The sequence below is a fragment of the Neophocaena asiaeorientalis genome, unplaced genomic scaffold (assembly GCF_003031525.2).
Source record: "Neophocaena asiaeorientalis asiaeorientalis breed wild unplaced genomic scaffold, Neophocaena_asiaeorientalis_V1.1 scaffold170, whole genome shotgun sequence".
Classification (NCBI taxonomy): domain Eukaryota; kingdom Metazoa; phylum Chordata; class Mammalia; order Artiodactyla; family Phocoenidae; genus Neophocaena; species Neophocaena asiaeorientalis.
Window position 1 is genome coordinate 1,652,790 of NW_020172463.1, and position 18,985 is coordinate 1,671,774.

The window sequence follows — 18,985 nt, forward strand, 5'->3', positions numbered from 1 at the left end:
GGAGGGCCAAAAAAAGGGGAGGCCCGCGTTCCGCAAAAAAAAAAAAAAAAAAAAAAAATGTATTCTGTATCTCCAGGCTTAGAGTACTGAGTATTTTAATAGAAGTACAGGTCCTGGGGAGAAGGAAGGAGAGATAAAGGAGGAAACTCAGGAATATTGAAGCAGACACTTAACCCTTCCTGGAAAATATTACCCCATTTTACAGATGAGTAGAATTGACTCTGTTAAATAACTTATGGGATATGTGGACATGTTATCATTCTACGGGTTGCTAGGGTTGATTTCATTGGTCCTGCTGGCTAGGAGGACACTTTTTCCCTCTCTACCCCATATGCATGTCCCTGAAGCTGCCCACAGGAGGCCTGGTATTTGGTTGATGCCATAGGGCAGCTATAAGCCCTTGACGGGGTCACTCATCCAAGGTCAGAGCTAGATAGCCAGTGAGTTGTTGAGCCAGTGTTTGAATATCAGGTCTGTCAGGCTCCTGCCATTTTGACTACCCCATATTTTCTTATAAGGGAGGAGCAGACTGAGGAAAAAGGAAAGGGACCAAGATAGGGATTGGCCTATGAAGTCACTAAGACAGGTAAGAACTTCTCTCTAAGCTGGTCTTCAAGCTAAGGAAGAAATCGAGTAAACTTAAGAGACAATGAAAGTATCTTAGATTAGGTGATTGAAAACAAATGAAGTGAACGTATTTTTTTTTTAATTTAATTTGTTTTAAAGATTTTTTTTTTTGATGTAGACCATTTTTAAGGTCTTTATTGAATTTGTTACAATATTGCTTCTGTTTTGGTTTTTTGGCCGCAAGCCATGTGGGATCTTTGCTCCCCGACCAGGGATCAAACCTGCACCCCTTGCATCAGAAGGTGGAGTCTTAACCACTGGACCGCCAGGGAAGTCCCGTGAACATAGTTCTTAAATGTATGTCAATGACCAGAGATAGACTCTTCAAACTGAGATAGGCCCGTGGATAGGTGTATCTCACTATTTTGAACCCAACTTTCTCCCGCACTGGGAAATTCTGTGTGAGAGTCTCTTGTTGCTAAGGGAGACAGCCTCCCCGTTTTGCTTTTCCGCACTCAAGGGCACACTCATTCAAGATGGTATGTCATGCCATTCAAACCCAGTGACGGGATATGAGTAAGATGTGAAAAGGGCTCCTCCCCAAATTCAGGCAGCTGGCAGGCCCACACGTTCATGGGCCAGACAACAACTCAGTCTGTGGACGATAAGGTGGTCACCAGGAACCTGCACATTACTAAACGTGTCCCCTCCCAGAAGTGATTTCCCTAAGATCTGGTGGGAAATGACAAGCACGAAGTAATCTGGGCCATCAAAATAAGTTTTCTAGGAGTGAAAACCATCTTTAAAATTTCAAATACGAAGAGGAGGCACAAGATCAAGCTTTGACATAGATTTTCCTCACCATGCACGTTTCTGAGGCATTTCAAGCATTTCTGCATTAGTCTCTCCTAAAAGTACAGCGCTGCACACTAGAGCACTTCTGATTGCCTGTGCTGGGTGCCCAGACCCTGCTGGTACAGGAGCTGCTTCCCCCTTTCTGCCCTCAGCCATTCCGCCTTCCCTTTGCTCTAGGATCTGTTTACAACGGACGACAGAAATGGTGTCGCTGTGAACCTCACATTGTCTACAGACTTGTTTGTTTGGCCTGTGCAGCTTCTTTAAGTGAAAAAACTTTTTTTTTTCAAAATCTGGTTAATTCTTTAAAATACAGACTTCTGCTTTCTCTTGAAAATTCAAAGACTTAGAAGAAGGAAGCCAGAGTTACCATGGATCCACAGTTGGCCTGGGTAGTGCAGACTGCTCTTCAGGAGGGTCAAGGGCCATCCATTCTTTCCTTTTTTTTAAAATTTATTTTTGGCTGTGTTGGGTCTTCGTTGCCGTGCACAAGCTTTCTCTTGTTGTGGTGAGCGGGGGCTGCTCTTTGTTGTGGTGCGTGGGCTCTAGGCGCACGGGTTTCAGTAGTTGTGGCTCACGGGCTCTAGAGCGCAGGTTCAGTAGTTGTGGCGCAAGGGCTTAGTTGCTCCGCGGCATGTGGGATCTTCCCGGACCAGGGCTCGAACCCGCGTCCCCTGCACTGCAGGCGGCTTCTTAACCTCTGGGCCACCAGGGAAGTCCGGGCCCTCCATTCTTCACTTGTATATGTTCCCTGCCTGGTCGCTGCAGGCAGTGAGTTTTGTGACCACCCCTCACCTTTGAGAGATTGTGGGCCAAGCAGAGCTGCTACAGTGCTGAAGAGGCAAAGTGCGGCAGAGGGTTGGCAGACCATGATTCTCTCTGCCCAGGACCCAGGACTGTGTGCATCACACCCAAGGCCCAAGCTGTGGAGGCCTCAGGCGGGGCTGTAGCAAGAACTCGTCAGTGGCTTTGTGGGCAGGGGACCCTCACCAGTGGAACTGGAGTTGGAGAGGAAGACAGGCTACAGAGTGACGGCAGCCGGCACATGTAGGTTGCCCTGTGGGGCTCCTACGTGAAGACACTGGGAGAGGGAGAGTAACCGCCAGCTCTAAGACTGGATATAGTTTTAGCAAAACCATAAATTGGTCATTAAAGGTAAATGTGACATAAACTTCTGTTTCTAGCAATACGGTGGGTTAGATAACCTGAATAACCTTACCATTGCTGAACAGGCAAGAAACTAAAGAAGCCTCTGATGCCAAAAACAAAGTGAATGTGGGACTCCTGGAAGGCAAACAAATGCCAAAGGGAGCTTTACCTTTTCCTGGGAAGCCTGAGTTTCCATTGGGATGGATGGGCATCAAGGATAGAAAATACAGCTTGGGGCTACGAACGAGGAGTCTTATGGGAGATTCCTGCATGAACTGGAAACCCAGACTATTCAAAGTAAGGTAAAAAGAATAAAAAGAGCGAGACAGAAAAGGGACAGAATAAAATGATAGAAATAAATAAAAATATTAGTAATCAAAATTAATATAAATAGACTAAAATGATCTAGTTAACATATACGGTTAAAAAAATAGAAAAATAGCCACATAGACCAGAGAAACACATAAAATATACGGACACAGAAAGGTTGAAAGGTATCCTTACTAATATCAGACAAACCAGGCTTGAAAGCAAAAAGTATTGACAGAGATGTGGTAGGTTGCTGCATAATGATAAAAGATTCAATTCATCTGGAAAATATACCAAATAACATGGCTTTAAAACATACAAAGCAAAGCTTGACAGATCAAAGAAAAATTTACAAGATCTTTAACAAAAAAAAGAAAACCTTTTAAAGCACCTAGATCAATATTTAACAGATCAAATACAAAGAAATTAGTAAGAATATAGAATATTTGAATAATACAATAATCAAGCTTTAGCCAATGAATACATCTATAGAATACTGCACTCAGTAATTACAGAATGCACATTCTTTTCAAGCACACATGGATCATATACGAAAAACTGAATACATGTAAGGCCAAAGAGTAAGCCACAATAAATCTGAAAGATTGAAATCATATAGAATATATTCTCTGATGGCAATGGAATTACACTAGAAATCAAAGATAGATAACTAACCAGAAAATCCCCATACTTTTAGGAATAAAAACCAAAAACACCTTCTAAATAATCCATGCATCAAAGAAGAAATAGTGGAATGAATCATAGTGGAAATTAGAATATACTTAGAACTTAAAATAATGAACATACTGCATATCGAAACTACAGCCTTAAATTCATACATTATTAATAGAAATAAAGAAAACTTCAAAAGTACTGAGCTAAGCATCCAACTTAAAGAGCAAGAAAAATAAGAACAGAGTAAACCCAAAGAAAATGGAGGCAGAGAAATATTAAATATAAAAACAAATGAATGGGCTTCGCTGGTGGCACAGTGGTTGAGAGTCCGCCTGCCGATGCAGGGGACACGGGTTCGTGCCCCAGTCTGGGAAGATCCCACATGCCGCGGAGCGGCTGGGCTCGTGAGCCATGGCCGCTGAGCCTGCGCGTCTGGAGCCTGTGCTCCGCAACGGGAGAGGCCACAATAGTGAGAGGCCCGTGTACCGTGCAAAAAAAACCACAAGAAAACAAAAAAAAACAAATGAATAAGCAAGAGAACAAAATATATAAGCTGGTTCTTTAAAAGAATAAAAAATGGACAAAAATCTCTGGCATGATTAATAAAGAAAAACAGAAAGAATACACAAATAAACAATAGTCAAACAAATGAGAAGGGAACATAAATACAAGTGCTTTAAATATTAAAAATATAATAAGATAATATTATAAAAACTTTGAAAACTAAAATGAAATAAATTATCAGGAAAAAAGAAATGTATCAGAAATGACTCAAGAAGAAATAGAAAATCTGAAGAATACCCTAATTATTATAGAAATGTAATGTGGTTTAAATTTTCACATACAAAAAGTATACCAGACCTGGATGGATTTACAGGTGCGTTCTACCAAACATTCAAGGACAATTCTTAACTTAAACTTTTCCAGGTAACAACAGCAATGACAATAACAAAGGGCATTATTCTTTCTCACTTTATAAGGCTAGTATAACACTAATGCTGAAATCATTTACCAACACTACAAGAAAAGAAAATTACAGGCTAATCTTACGAACATAGCTGCAAATATCTTAAAGGAAATAACAGAAAACTGAATTGAGCAATGCATAAAAAAGATCATCATGAATAAGTATAGCTTAACTGAGGAAATCAAGAATGATTTAACATAATAATCCATTAATATACTAATAATATTCTTAATCATGTTAATTAGCATATTAAAGGAAAGAGATCATATACTTTCTATGGATGTAGAAATAGTACATAAAATTCAACATGTATTCATAATTAACTCTCTAGCAAACTAGTAACAGAATGGAACATTCTTAATCTGATTAAGGTTATTTATATAAATTCATTCAACGTTACGTTTAATGATGAAAGCATTCCCTTTAAGATTAGAAATAAAATAAGAGGGCTTGTTTGACTACTTCTATTCAGCATCATACTGAAAACCAAGTAAATGCAGTAAAATAAGAAATAAAAAGACTTAAAAGGAAGACAGAATTCTCATTATTTGCAGAAAATACAGATAACTTATTTGAATTAATAAGAGTTTAATAATTTTGCATGATAAAATTGATCAATATATAGAAATCAACTGTCTTTTCACTGGTAACACAGTTAATTTCAATATTACATTAAAATACAAAAGTAAAAGTAAAAAATGCAAATGCCTAGAATCAATCTAGCAAAATATTTTCAGGTATGTTATGGAAAAAACTATGAAACTTTATTTAAGCAGTTTATGGAAAATCTAAATAAGTGGATTATATCATGTTCACAGATAGAAAGACTCAATATTATAAAGATGTAAGTTTTTCCACATTTATTTATGGATTCTAAGCAATTCCAATAAAATTCCCAATAGGACAAGAAACTTCTAAAATTTTATACGGAGGGGCAAAGGTCCAAGAACATTCAAACACTCCTGAAGAATTAAGATGTATGTCTGGGGATGAGGAAACAGGCAGTTTCTCCATCAAAACTCAAGACTTATTAAAAGGCAGATGAGTACAGTATTGATGTAGGTATAGACAAACAGACCAGTAGAACAGTATAAAGAATCTATAAACAGACCATTGCATTTATAGAAATTTTATTTATTATGGAGCTGTCAATGCAGATTGTGGGGGAAATGAGAGGATATCCAATAAATGATGCTGTGACAGGTGGTTATCCATCTGGAAAAACTGAAATTGTATTTCTTCCTTTTACGACACAGAGGAATCAATTCTAGGTAATTAAAGACAGATATGAAAAAGCAAAACTATAAAACTTTTAGAAGAAGATGTAGGGAGTCTTTAAGAATATGAGTTGGGAAATGATTTTTCAAAGATGACACAGAAAGCAGAATCTATAAAGGAAAAGGCTGATTAAGTCAATTACACTAAAATTAAGACCTTCTGTTTATCAAAGGGCATCATACAGAAGGTGAAACTACAAGCCATAAGCTGGGGTAAAGTATTTGCAGCATGAAAAACCATCACCAGGAACATACAAACACTTCTAAAATCAATATGAAAAGAAGGAATGATTTAACAGAAGATGGGGAAAAGATATGAAGAGGCATCTTTATTTAAGAGGGAATAAGAAAGTCCAGTAAACTTAAGGAAAGATGATGAATATTATTTGTAATCAAGAAATGCAAATTTAAACCTAAACTATATGTCATTTTCTACCTACCAGAATAAGAATTTAAAAGTCTGAAATACAAATCTTGTGAGGATGTGTTGTAATGGAAACTTTCACATTGCTGGTATGAGTATAAATTTGTACAACCACCTAGGAAAATATGTCTGAGTTATTTAGTTAAGTTAAATATATGCTCTCCTAGGTATACAGTATAGTCTACAGAATTTCTTGCATATGTGCAGCAGGAAATATGTACAAGGATAGTATTAGTTGCAAAAAAACTGGAAACAACCCAATGTCCACTAATAGAGAAAACTTCAACTCTCCATAGATAAGTAACATAGACTGTAGCATATTCATACCATGAAATAATTTACAGCTTCATGCATCAACCTGGATCAGTGTTATGAACATAAAGTATAAAAAGCAAACCACAGAGAAGAATATGTACAGTATGATTCATTCATATAAAGTTCACTAAGTGTACAAAACTAAGTGATATAGTTAAGAGGTACATACATATGTGGCAAGACTAGAAGGAATGACAATATTTAGGGTGCTGGTTACTTCTGGAGGCTGGAGAGTGGGAGGAGAATGGAATCATAGGAGACTGGAGATTTTTTTTTTTTTTTTTCAACTGGGCTAAGGGTACACGGGTGCTTGAATCACTGTTAGCATACATACCATTACATATGTTAAAAATATTCTTCTAAATGGTTTTATGTTTAATAAAAACAATATAAAACAGAATACTTTTATTCTGTAGTCACAGGTTAGTCATGTCTGGACCACAGGAGGAGAAACGACAAATATAAAAGAAGCTGCCATCAGGGAAGTTTCCTTTTCATTTAAAAAAAAAAAAATGGAAAAAAGAAAAAGATGGATAAGCAGTAAGTATCTTTTTCACACATTATTCAGTCTTACAAAATGTTGTTGGTGATTCCAAGGCCCACTGCAGGCTGACTTTTGTGTCATGTAAGTTTCAGGAAGAAGATAAACCATTTCATACCAAAGTTTATGCAATGCTAAGTAGGCACAGACAGCTGTTACAGTTGTTAGGGTGATGAAGTTAAAAAGTTATGTTCTTTCTTTAAAATAAAAAAATATTTTATGGAAATGGGAAAATATTATACTCTTATGGAAGCAGGAAAACCCCTTTCCAAGAGCAAACCTGATCTCCTTTCAGATGTCTTTTAACTCAACTCTCAATTTTTATTTAAGCGCTTTTAGAACTACTATCCCTTCCCTCCAGAAGTCTCCTGATTTCTTAGGAAGCTTCACCAGTAAATTACTTCATATGTTCATTATTCTTTGCCTGTGTTTTCTGTTTATTGTCAGTTTTTAATTAGATTATGTCCCTAAGAGTGTTGTGCCAGAGATTTATTCATCAGTTATGAAAATGTTATCCCTCTCAACTTTATTAGACTATTTTACAAACTTAAAAAGTCTTCTTTTTAAAACAGATCCATTACTAGTTTCTAATACTTTCTTACACTTTTCCTTGAAATCTGAATGTCATTTGTGTTTCTCTTCTGATATTAGCCTTTTTGAATGACTGAGGAAAAGCTATCAGACAAGACGATTATCTTTCTATTTCCCATTCCCCTTATTTGCTACATTTACAGATTGTGTTTTGTTTTGTCTCTTTAACGTTTATCACATAGTATTAATTGATGTTGAAACACTAGCTACTAGTTAAAGTCAAAACTTGCTACTCTCTACTTTTTTTTTATGAAGTGAATATTTCATGTAATTATGCTCCACATTGTTTTTCTTGGTGTTTATTCGAATTGCACTATTCTATTCAAGTTCTATATCATGACATGTCATAATATCTAAGTCCCTCTCTCAACATCATAATTCACTCACAAATTAATACCTCACTTCTTTGTCTTAATAAGAAAAATCAATTCTACCACTGAGGTTCAACAAAGTGAATTGATGTTTCTAAATTTAATAAAGCAAATGCATCATGTTTGCTTATTTTGGAGGTTGAGAGCAGGGCTGAGGGTTTAGAAGGGATCAAAATAGTCCTATTTTTAGTAAATCTTTAAATTCATTTATTGTTACGTTTATATGTTTCTGATCAAGGAAGTTCTAGAAACTCTCTTTTAAATAAGCAGTGAATTGATCTTCTGAAAAAGATTTTCTTATCCTCTCCCCGTATCTAGACTTGGCTTGTAAATCTGACCCGCAGAAGGAGCCATTATTTTCCCCACTACTTTCTTTTTTTTTTTTGCGGTACATGGGCCTCTCACTGTTGTGGCCTCTCCCGCTGCGGAGCACAGGCTCCGGACGCGCAGGCCCAGCGGCCATGGCTCACGGGCCCAGCCGCTCCGCGGCATGCGGGATCTTCCCGGACCGGGGCACGAACCCGTGTCCCCTGCATCGGCAGGCGGACTCTCAACCACTGCGCCACCAGGGAAGCCCTTCCCCACTACTTTCTGATTGTGGTTTGCTGTCGGTACGTTCTCATATTTTGAGGGAACCCATTGACCTCATCAGGATACCTTACCAGGATGCTTGTTTCATCAAGTGGAAAGAAGGTATTTACTTAACAAAAAAATTGAGTAAACATACAATACTTTCCGAGGAGGAGGAAAAAAATAATTCATGTTCTGTGGGAGTACTTATTAATCAATTTGAAAGTCAGACAGTCTAACTTGCCAAAGATCTCTGCTAAGATTATTCTCTCTGCTGCAGGTGCCCAGAAATACTAGAGTGAAATCATTCACCTGGGACTCACTTTTGGGATATGCCCACCTGTCCCTCACCAGATCCGTAAAAGAACACCTGAGGTGCGAAGAACTTTGGTATTTCTCTTGGATGCCTAGGATTTCAGTTGGATGCCTAAAGACATGCTTTAAAAATACGTATCTGTGCCATCATTTCTTAACATTCCCAGTGTGAGAGGGATGTTTTTACACCGCTGTTAGCCACCTCCTCTGACATCGGATTTACCTGGTTTTCTCTGTCATCTTAGCAAAGTCTTGTACTACTGAACAGGCGCATACCATCACTGTCCTACAACCAAGACTAACATAAAAGACCCAGGAAGAGCCTCAGATTCAGAGACTAACATCTGGTGCACTAACTCAATGTTCAAAAGTAGTGCTACTTATAGCCCTAATCCATGGGCACAGTAATTCATTAACAGTTACATGAAATGATTTTTCAGAATCACCCAGCTCTTGTGTAGTAATTCTGAGTTGGGCAATTTTACTGTCCTGAGTTTAATCTAAGACACCCTGCTATTGCCAGGCACTTCCTGGCTTTTCCCTTCTGTTTCTGATCATGAAAAAAGGAAAAACAAAACAAAACAAAACTATACAGTCTGTTCCAAACTTACTCGATCACAAAGTGTGTGTTTAGTTTGGGCACAGAGGCAATAATGTATTAACACTGAAGGTGAAGGAATCGCAATTAACACAGAGAAATATGCCTGAGTGTTTTAAAGGCTGGGAAGGACCAGGTGGTGCTAGCTTCTCTTCTTCTTGAGCTTATTTTTAATGTAGCCTGTGAATGTCTAGTTCACCTACTTTTCTCAGAAGTCTTGGAACTTTATGAACCAAGCCATAATACCCATGGAGTGAACAGCTGCCTTGTAAGCATCATCTGCACAGATATTTAAGATCTATACGTATCTGGGCAACAACGGTATCAAGGGGGAACTTTATAATAAGTTCCGAATTATTTTCACTGTTAAATTCCCAAACTGGTAACCTATATGTTATCGAGTTTATGCATTAAAATAATCAAACCATTGAGTCATGCAAATAGTATTCTATCCTGGTCCTTGCTGAAATAATTTAAACACATCTGTGAATTAAAGGTTATTGCTAATTAGTAAGTACTAATGAAGGTAGAAAAGATTAGCTTTAAATGATTAAATTTGATAATAAACATGAAAACAAGATCTGAATTAGTTATGTGCTATGATCAAGAACAATTGTTGATCTTTAACTCTACAGATACAAAACATTTATCAAATTCAAACAGTAGTTAATATGTTTGTATTATCTAGTAGCACCTTTGAACTTACATGATGAAGTAGTTTCCTTCCCTGACATGGAGTTTGTTACCCTAGACAAGTTCTCCGTTGATGCCGTTAAGAATCCATGAGTAACAAAAACCCCAAAACAGGGCTTCCCTGGTGGCGCAGTGGTTAAGAATCCGCCTGCCAATGCAGGGGACAAGGGTTCGAGCCCTGGTCCAGGAAGATCCCACATGCCGTGGAGCAACTAAGCCCATGCGCCACAGCTACTGAGCCTGAGCTCTAGAGTCCGTGCTATGCAACAAGAGAAGCCACCGCGATGAGAAGCCCTCGCACCTCAACAAAGGGTAGCCCCCGCTCGCTGCAACTAGAGGAAGTCCGCGTGCAGCAACGAAGACCCAACACAACCAAAAATGAATAAATAAAATAAATAAACTTAAAAAAAAAACAGAACATCTGAATATTAAGTATAACTCTTAAAAGCAGAAAAAAGTCATCCATTCATCCCTGCCAAGTTCCTAGCCTTAAAGATCAGAAATAAAATCAAACAGTAAAATCTGATCCATAGAATTTCTGTGACTTTCAAGTGACTTGTTTTCTTTGAGAATTAAAAGCTAGAAATATATATATATATATAGTAGTCCAAAATAAACACCCATAATATCTAAAACTGGCCATAATAACTCCTTTTGGACAGCCTGTACACAGAAAGAATGCATTGCTTTATAAAAATGACATGGAAAATGGTGAAATATTGCTTATTTCTATAATCTTTGACAAGAAGTGAAAATACCATTTTCTGAAACCCAGGTAGAGGGCTCATTTTTATCACCTGCCAGAAGAAAAAGCATCTTTCCTAAAATTGAGCACCTGCCTACAGAATTCTAAATCTGTGTTTCCATGGATTTAAGGTAAACCACTGGAACAGGATGGAAAACTCCCTGGACAGGATCTAGGGGGAATGAACGAAGCCTGAGCCACACACATCCTAACTGTGCCGTACCTATATCATGACAGCTTCCCTTTAGCTCAGTGGTTCCCAAACTTCAGCTTGTACCAGATTCACCTGGAGGTGGATCACACAAACACAGCCTGGTGGCCTCACTCCTAGAGTTTCTGATTCAGTAGGTCTGCGACAGGGCTGGAGAATCTGCATTTCTAACACATTCCCAGGGGATGCTGATGTCAGGGACCACACTGAGAACTACTGCTCTGGCTTAAATTTTGATTAGCCATTTAGACCATTTGTTATAAAATGTGGCCATCATTTGTTATAAAATGTGGCCACCGTTTGGAACCCACACCTCTAAAATCCACTTGTGGGGTAAGGGGAGGTCCCCTCTCTCAGGGCTCTGGTCATCTCACTCATGGCTTCTGTGCTGTGCTGTTTCCCACTGTACCGCAAAGATTAATTTTGTTCTATTGAACCACTTGTGAGTTGGCTTTGCAGCATGTTAAGAAAGTGGGAACCGGGAGCTAAGAAACCATGCAGAGACCTATTCTAAAACCACATGTAGAAGGGGTAAGAGGAGGCTGGTGTTGGATCAAGGCAGGGACTGTCATTCTCCTGAGTCAGCCTTGCCTGGGTTCAAATTCCAACTTGGATACTTCTCAGTTGTCAAGGGATTGTAAAGTCATGGAGAAAAACAGACACATTTACCCTTTCCACTTTTGCACCATGGATGACTCACTGACTCGGAAATGAGACTATAGAAATGGCAGACTGGGTGGTAGGAATAACAGTTTCGTTCCACTGACAGGAGCAATCGGTTGGTGAAACTCAGCACGAGAATCTGAAGCTCTAGAACCCAAGAACCACAGCTTTTCTGTATTAACTTAAAGAACAAGGAGGGAGGGCAAGAATAATTCTAGATTTTATTTATAATAACTAACCTTTTCTATGTGCTTACTAGATGACATTTTATAGAGAGACTGACTAATGTTCTGTATTGTTCTCAAGTTTTGTTTTGCACCTTTAGAGGAAGAATCAGTTATGCGTCAACCAGACGCCTCAAAGTAACTATTACATTAAAAATCCGCCCTCAGCTTAAACTCTAATTGGAACATTTTTGACTGCTACCATTTTTAAGGACAACATGTATCCCAAGAAGCCTCATTCCTCTTTCTCCTGCTTCTTTCTGCCCAACGTCAAAGCCAAAGCCAGTCAACTCAAAAGAAGTCCCAAAGAAACACAAAACCGTGTGAAGAAAAAAGCATGAAACTCAAAATGAATTTCAAAAGATTCACTCAGATAAAAACTGAATCCTCAAACCACGCAAAAAATTATGGAGCCATGTTTCCATTTCAAGCTATTTCTTAGATTACTTTGTTTTCTTTCGTTTGTTCTTTAGAGAAACATACATATATATGTGTATATATATATATATATATGTGTATATATATATATATATGTAAAACACCATCTTGAGAGTTTTCAATTAGAAGCCATAAGAAGGAGAATGAGAGATCATTCTTAAACAATGTTTGGGCGAACCTTTAAAAAACTGGATCATGAAATGGAAAGAAGGCAACGTCTGCAGCAAGTCAGTTTGCTTAACAGCAGGTCTCACTGCTCCTCCGACACCACAAGGAGCGTTTCTTTCAGAATTAAGCAATTCTATAAAAAGAGAACACTCTTACCCTCATCCTTCCGTTTCTTATTGCTGGCCCATCTTCTGCCAATCTCAACACGTACAAATCCATTTTGTACTCCCTCCCTCCACGGATACTGAATCCAAATCCTTTGGCTCCTTTCTCCATGTCCACAGTGAAATAATCAAAATCCTTTGGGGTTGGGGAGAAAATAGAATAAACAATTGTTTAATATCAGAGAAGCTTCCACGGTCTGTCCCTCTGTTCTCCTTCTCTCTCATAGTTAACGTGTTCCAACTGACACGATATCGTGAGGAGTAATGTGATTTCATCATCTAGCAAAACGCAAGACAAGATTCCAAAGGCCTGAGCAGATCTGAACACAGTTTCCTCAGTCATTAAAAGAATCGCTGGGTAGCTTGTTGACTTTCGTACACATCCTTCAGTACTCATCTGTTGACTTGGCAAACATGTAACTATTGCATATAGGCCTGAGTGATATTACCTCTCCTTTGAATTTTCTCATTCACTGCTTTGAGCACCATAAATAAGTGCACCAGAGTTGTGTGTGTGTGTGTGTGTGTGAATGACAGGTCTGCTGATTGGAAAAATGAAACAAATGCAACGGGATCTTTGAGGTACCTGGGGCTGCCTGTAGTCTGACAGAGGGAACTGCCTGGTGTCAGGGGAGGGCTGCCTGTAGTCCAAGGGCGGGGCTTGCAGATAGTCCCCTCCTGGGGGCTGCCGGTAGTCCAGTGGGGGCTGCCTGTAGTCCGTGAACGGAGGCTGTCGGATATCTGGTTTCACATCTTGCCTTGCTTTTACTTCTGACCTGTAACTAAATGAATGGAAATGGTACTTGCTTTGGTATCTCAGCATTCTAAGGAGATTCGAATGACTTTAGGACCTCCAGGCATGTAGAGGCCACACTTCTTGGTGGTCCTTTTCATGTTCAGGATTATGAGAAGATTCAATAAATGATAAGTATTATTTTAAAATCTTTGACAAATGCCATACGGTATACTTTTCATTTGGCTCTTAAGAAATCAAGGTAAAAGTGATGGTCACTTAGAACTTTGTGGAAAAGGGCTTAGGGATAACCTTCTTTGACTTTGCTATTTAAAAACCGTGCAACTGCAGCAAATCTAGGGACTCACACACTTCACTGTACATCCCCAAACAACAGTCTGTCTTAATATCAGTAAACCAACGGTTTCAATTTCTCTCTCTTTCTCTCTCTCTCTCTCTCTGACACACACACAGCATCCATTACTTCATGAAAACATGATTGAAGTGATCTCTAAACACTCTATGAATATCTAACTAAAGGCTCTTTTAACCTGTTAGCTTGGGGCTTTTTGAATATCGTACAGAGGTTAAAGGAGTGAAAGTAAGGTATAATCACCAACTACAAATCAAGCAGAAAGTCACTGGGTCATTGCTAAAAGTAGAAACATATCACACAGAGGTTTAAATACTAGACCATAACTCTCGGGCTTAGTATCAGATACTATCATGGTCATTAGAAGGAAAGGCAAAGGTGTTTATGTCTAACACTTGTCTTATTCTTGTTTCTAGATATTATTTCTTGTTTCTAGTTATTAATAAATACAGAGACCAAAATTAATTGTTTAGTTCTGTTTTGTGAATCCAAATTGCTCTAAATTGAGGGGCTTCCAGGGCCAAAAAAGGGCTAAACTAGCCAATACCTACAATTATGGGATCATTAATAAGATAAACTGAAAAAATTATCACCATAATATAGAGGCCACTTAACTCTGTAGTTCATTGCCTGTTGCCATGACAACACTCCATATAATGAGCTACTTAGGGATACAGGTCGATTAGAAAAACACATTCACACACTGATAGTGTATGGCAATAGATGTGTTTATTCAGGGTTTTGAAAGGGGGTTAGAAATGCAGTTATTTTAATAACGCTTTGAGTAGTTCCCATTTGTTACTTAACTTGCAGAAGTGACACATTCCTTTTGTGAGATGCATAATTTAGCCTTTGCTTTATACCTCAGGAAGCTGCCCACTCACCTACTGAGAGTGTGCATTCTGAGAACAGAATTATTTAAAATACGCTTTGAATAAGATGCTTAACTAGGCAAACACATGAATTAAACAAAAGGAACTGGACTGGGTGACATTTGTTGGTGTGTATCGATCGGTTCCTTTTTAGAAATTGTGTGCTTGGTGGTTTAGATGTCACATTGTTTTAAGTTATAGCACAGTCGCTTTATTTTCATTATCTCTGTGGTATTGGTATGGAATATCCATTATGAGCTTCGTTTCCAACCAGATGTGTCATGAGGTATAAAGAGGGTGAGATGTTAAGAGTCTCCCCAGAGCCTTAGAAACAGGGACAGTTAGAACTTGTAACAGCAGCCGTCCGAGCCTGCCTCTGAGCATTCCCATTTCATTCAACAGTGCCACGTGCAGGATTTTATGTTGAAGAATTCTTTAATAAGGAAAATATACTTAATTTTTATGAGTGTTGTTAACTTTTAAGTGAATGATACACTAGTTAGGGCAAAAGTTGTTACTCTGAATTTGTGAAACACTTTATTTTAAGGAGAACTCAGGATCATTAAAAACAAACAAACAGCCTCTTAAAAGTTCCTTTACTTATGAAAGGTTCGTAGATCGCATATCAGTATAACTCTTCGTAGCTATTAATTCCACTCTTAAAGAGACTTTAGAGATGATAAAACCAGATTGCTAATGGTAAATTCTAGCAGAATTTTATGGTATGAATAAGTTCCAGAATCAAAAATGCTGCCCATGTGGTAGGGGATCTTACGGTGGGCTTCTGCCTCACGTGGGCCTTTCAAGAATTGCGTCCAGCCTGCAGCATCTACTGCACAAAGTCTATGAAAGAAGTCAATTTCCAATGCTTTCCACTAATCTTGCTATTTAAAAGAAGTAACTAATGATTGCCTTTGCTGGGAAGGTGATCTCTGCTATTTATACTTAGTTTCTGAATATATTACACAAGGGCTGTTTGTTGTTTTCAAAAAATGCTTCTCCTTGAACAGGGTTTTGCTTATGTTCATGTTAAAATTATTTTGTTTCCTGAGCATGCACCAAAAGGATGTTACGAGACAGAGGAACGAGTAGAGGTGTGCAGAGTGTCAGGAGGAAGCCAATTCAAGAGTAAATAAGACAGGGTAAAATATTCACTTCTCCTAACTCATAAGATAAAAATTTGCGAGCAGATTGTCACTTTATTTTACCCCACTTTAACATGGAAACTGGCTCAATTTGACATGTAGGTGGGCACTTCTTGTACAAATGAATTAATAGGAAATTCATACTGTGTGCTTGGCATACAAGCTGTCTTGGAGACATCTGTAGCCTGATCTAGAAAAAGGCAAAGAGTTTCTCTCTGATACCATGACCATTTTTAAATGCAGCTAGAAAAATGGTTCTAGTATCTGTGAGATTATGGAATCTCTCCATTCATTTGGAAAAGAGCCACCTACTAACAATCAAACAACTAAGCCAGGAAACCTCAGTGGCAGGAAAGGACCCTAGAACAGGAGTGGGCACTTCCCAGGTATTTAATATTACTGAAGCAAAAATAGCTAAGAACTCTGGGTAAATTTGTTGGTAATTTATAAAAATTTGGACCAGGTCAATCTGTTAATCCCAGAGTCAGGAAATATTTTATCCCACAGTCAGGCAAAACAAAAACAAAGACAAAAACAAAACTATCCAAAGGCTGTTGCTTCTTTGACAGCGGCCGAGTCCCTGATTGTAACTAGTAGCCGATGGGGACAGGATAGTGGCCTTGCCCATTTGTCATTCTCCCCACTGAACTATAACACACTAGGGATGAGATTACCCACCCGCAGGCCAGAAGCAAGAGTCCAATTTCAGGAAAGTTTAACTCTGGAAAGGGAAGACGCAATTGTGGCTGGGAGGTTTAATTGACAGTGGCAGAGCCAGGAGGAAGCGTCTGAAGCTGGCTCGGAGACTGCTGGAACACTCAGGTCCTTCCTCCTAAATCTAAAGTGAATCCCGGGGAAAGCCAGTGCAATGTGTCCAAACCACACGTGGTGAAAGCCAACGCATCTGGGGCTTATTACTGAAGCACCCAGGACATACTCCTCTTCTGGACTGTCAAATTCTTGCCTCTGTATCATTTACCTTATGGGGGCTTAGTCTTTTTTCTTCCCTGGCCTACATTAAAACCATAAACAGCTGAGGACAATAGATATTTATTTTTCTATGAAAGCAAATCGGAGAAATCAGAATAGAACAGGGCTTCACGGAAAGAACACTTCTGGCACAGGGCAAGTATTGGCTTTGCAACATTGTGAGTGGTAAACCTAGAAAGTTCTGGGACTCAAAAACCGGGTCTCACTTCATCTTCACCAACAGGGGAGGCAGGAGATGGGTAGCAGATGTTCAGAAAACGTTAGAATCACGGAAAGGACCAGTGAGGGTTTTGTTTTCAGAGATGTTCCCGTGGGTTGTTCTATTTTTCTCCTTTGAAAGGGCAAAACCAACATGGGAACATGTCTTCATCTCTTTCTTTAATGGTGCAACCTAACCCAGGCTCCCCGTTACACACATGTCTCAATAAGAAGACAGTGTTGTTTTCCTATGGCAGCCTTTTATTCTGCAAGTTCACAGGGCCTGATCACATTAGTTCGTGATGTGAAATAGAAGAATCTCATTAGACCGTGGGCAGGTGGATATAAGGTAAAATGCAGTAAAAATACTAACTTACATTCAGGCTCACAAATCCTTCAACGTTTCCCACCTCCACACCGCCGTTATTCTCCGAGCCATCGTGTGCATGGCTCGGTGGACACGGCAGCCACTTCTAACTTCATTCGTTCTGATCAGCCTCCAGCGTGCTCTCTACGGGGCCAACTGAGAGATCTTGAAAAGCTACTCCAAGGATGTCAGTCCTCAGCTTAAAACCCTCCAATGACCTCTCACAACACGTACGATAAAGATCAAAATCTTTAACAAGGGCTTCCCTGGTGGCGCAGTAGTTGAGAGTCCGCCTGTCGGTGCAGGGGACACGGGTTCGTGCCCCGGTCCGGGAGGATCCCACATGCCTTGGAGCGGCTGGGCCCGTGAGCCATGGCCGCTGAGCCTGCGCGTCCGGAGCCTGTGCTCCGCAACGGGAGAGGCCACAGCAGTGAGAGGCCCGCGTACCGCAAAACAAAAAAAAAAGTCTTTAACAAACCTATGAGACGCTTTAGGGCAGTTCCTCACCAGCCAGCCTCACTGGCTTCATCTCAAACCATGCTGCTGCCCCTCTGCCCCCACCACACTGGCCTTATTTCCCTCCTTCGTGCTTGCCTACTACCTCCTGCCAAAGAGCCTTTGTATATGATACTGTACATTGTATATGTGACTCTGTCTGGACCCTCCTTAATGTGCTCTTCAGCTAGTTAAACCTACTCTTCTGCAATGATGCATCATTTCCTCAGGAAAGCTTCTCTTACTGTGAAGGACAGACACCTGTATTTGCTAATGAAACTACGTTTACAACATACATACAATCTCAAAATCACACAAAGGTGCACATGGTGATTTCTACATTATGCAAATCTCTCTCCTGCCTGGGACCTGTCCTGTCCCAAACTCTCTCTCCCCCGACGTCCCTCACTACTCAGCAGCAGAAAAGCCAGAGGAGACTTTACCTGTTTTCATGTCCCTGCAGCTGAAGCGGCTGAGGAGCTGGCTGGGCGACAGGACTGTTGGGGGTGGCGGGGCTGGGCTGGGCCAGCGGGCTGTGCTGCTGGGCCAGCGGGCTGTGCTTCTCAGAGCTGGGTGCCGAGGCCGGGCTGTTGAGCTCTGTGGTGGGAAACCAAAGAGGCAAATGCAGTCAGGTTGGCATTTGATAAAGGGCAACAGGTGGCCAGAGTTGGTTCCTCTGCCTCCTCACATGACTCAGGGCTTTGGTTCTTCCAGTTTCCGTTAGGCTTTAAGACAGCAGCGTAGACTTAGCAAGTTCTAAGACCGCTCCTGGAATCAGTATTCTTCCATTAATCACGAGGTTGCTGAACAAGGCTATGAACACAATCTCTCGTCGTTTTTGTCAGAAGAAAAGATTACCATGAGAAACTTATTAAAACGATGAAAAATAATTCAAAGGAGTAAGCTCTAAAATATATTCTATTTGTTCCAGCATTACTTGCTGCAAGAAAAGTGTTTTAGCCGCTACTTTTTGGTTGTAATG

The 18,985-nt window shown here is 39.7% G+C and overlaps 1 protein-coding gene across 2 annotated transcripts in view; it reads right to left on the reverse strand.

The window, feature by feature from the left end:
• The window catches only part of MAGI2 (membrane associated guanylate kinase, WW and PDZ domain containing 2), a 1,308,856-nt gene that overhangs the window by 87,110 nt on the left and 1,202,761 nt on the right, over positions 1-18,985 (reverse strand). For both annotated transcript variants that reach the window (XM_024738094.1, XM_024738093.1), the window contains 3 exons: positions 18,447-18,600; positions 13,417-13,612; positions 12,823-12,966 (listed from right to left, as the gene is read on the reverse strand). In XM_024738094.1, the coding sequence (XP_024593862.1) occupies positions 12,823-12,966; positions 13,417-13,612; positions 18,447-18,600 (494 nt within the window). The remainder of the gene's footprint in view (positions 1-12,822; positions 12,967-13,416; positions 13,613-18,446; positions 18,601-18,985) is intronic.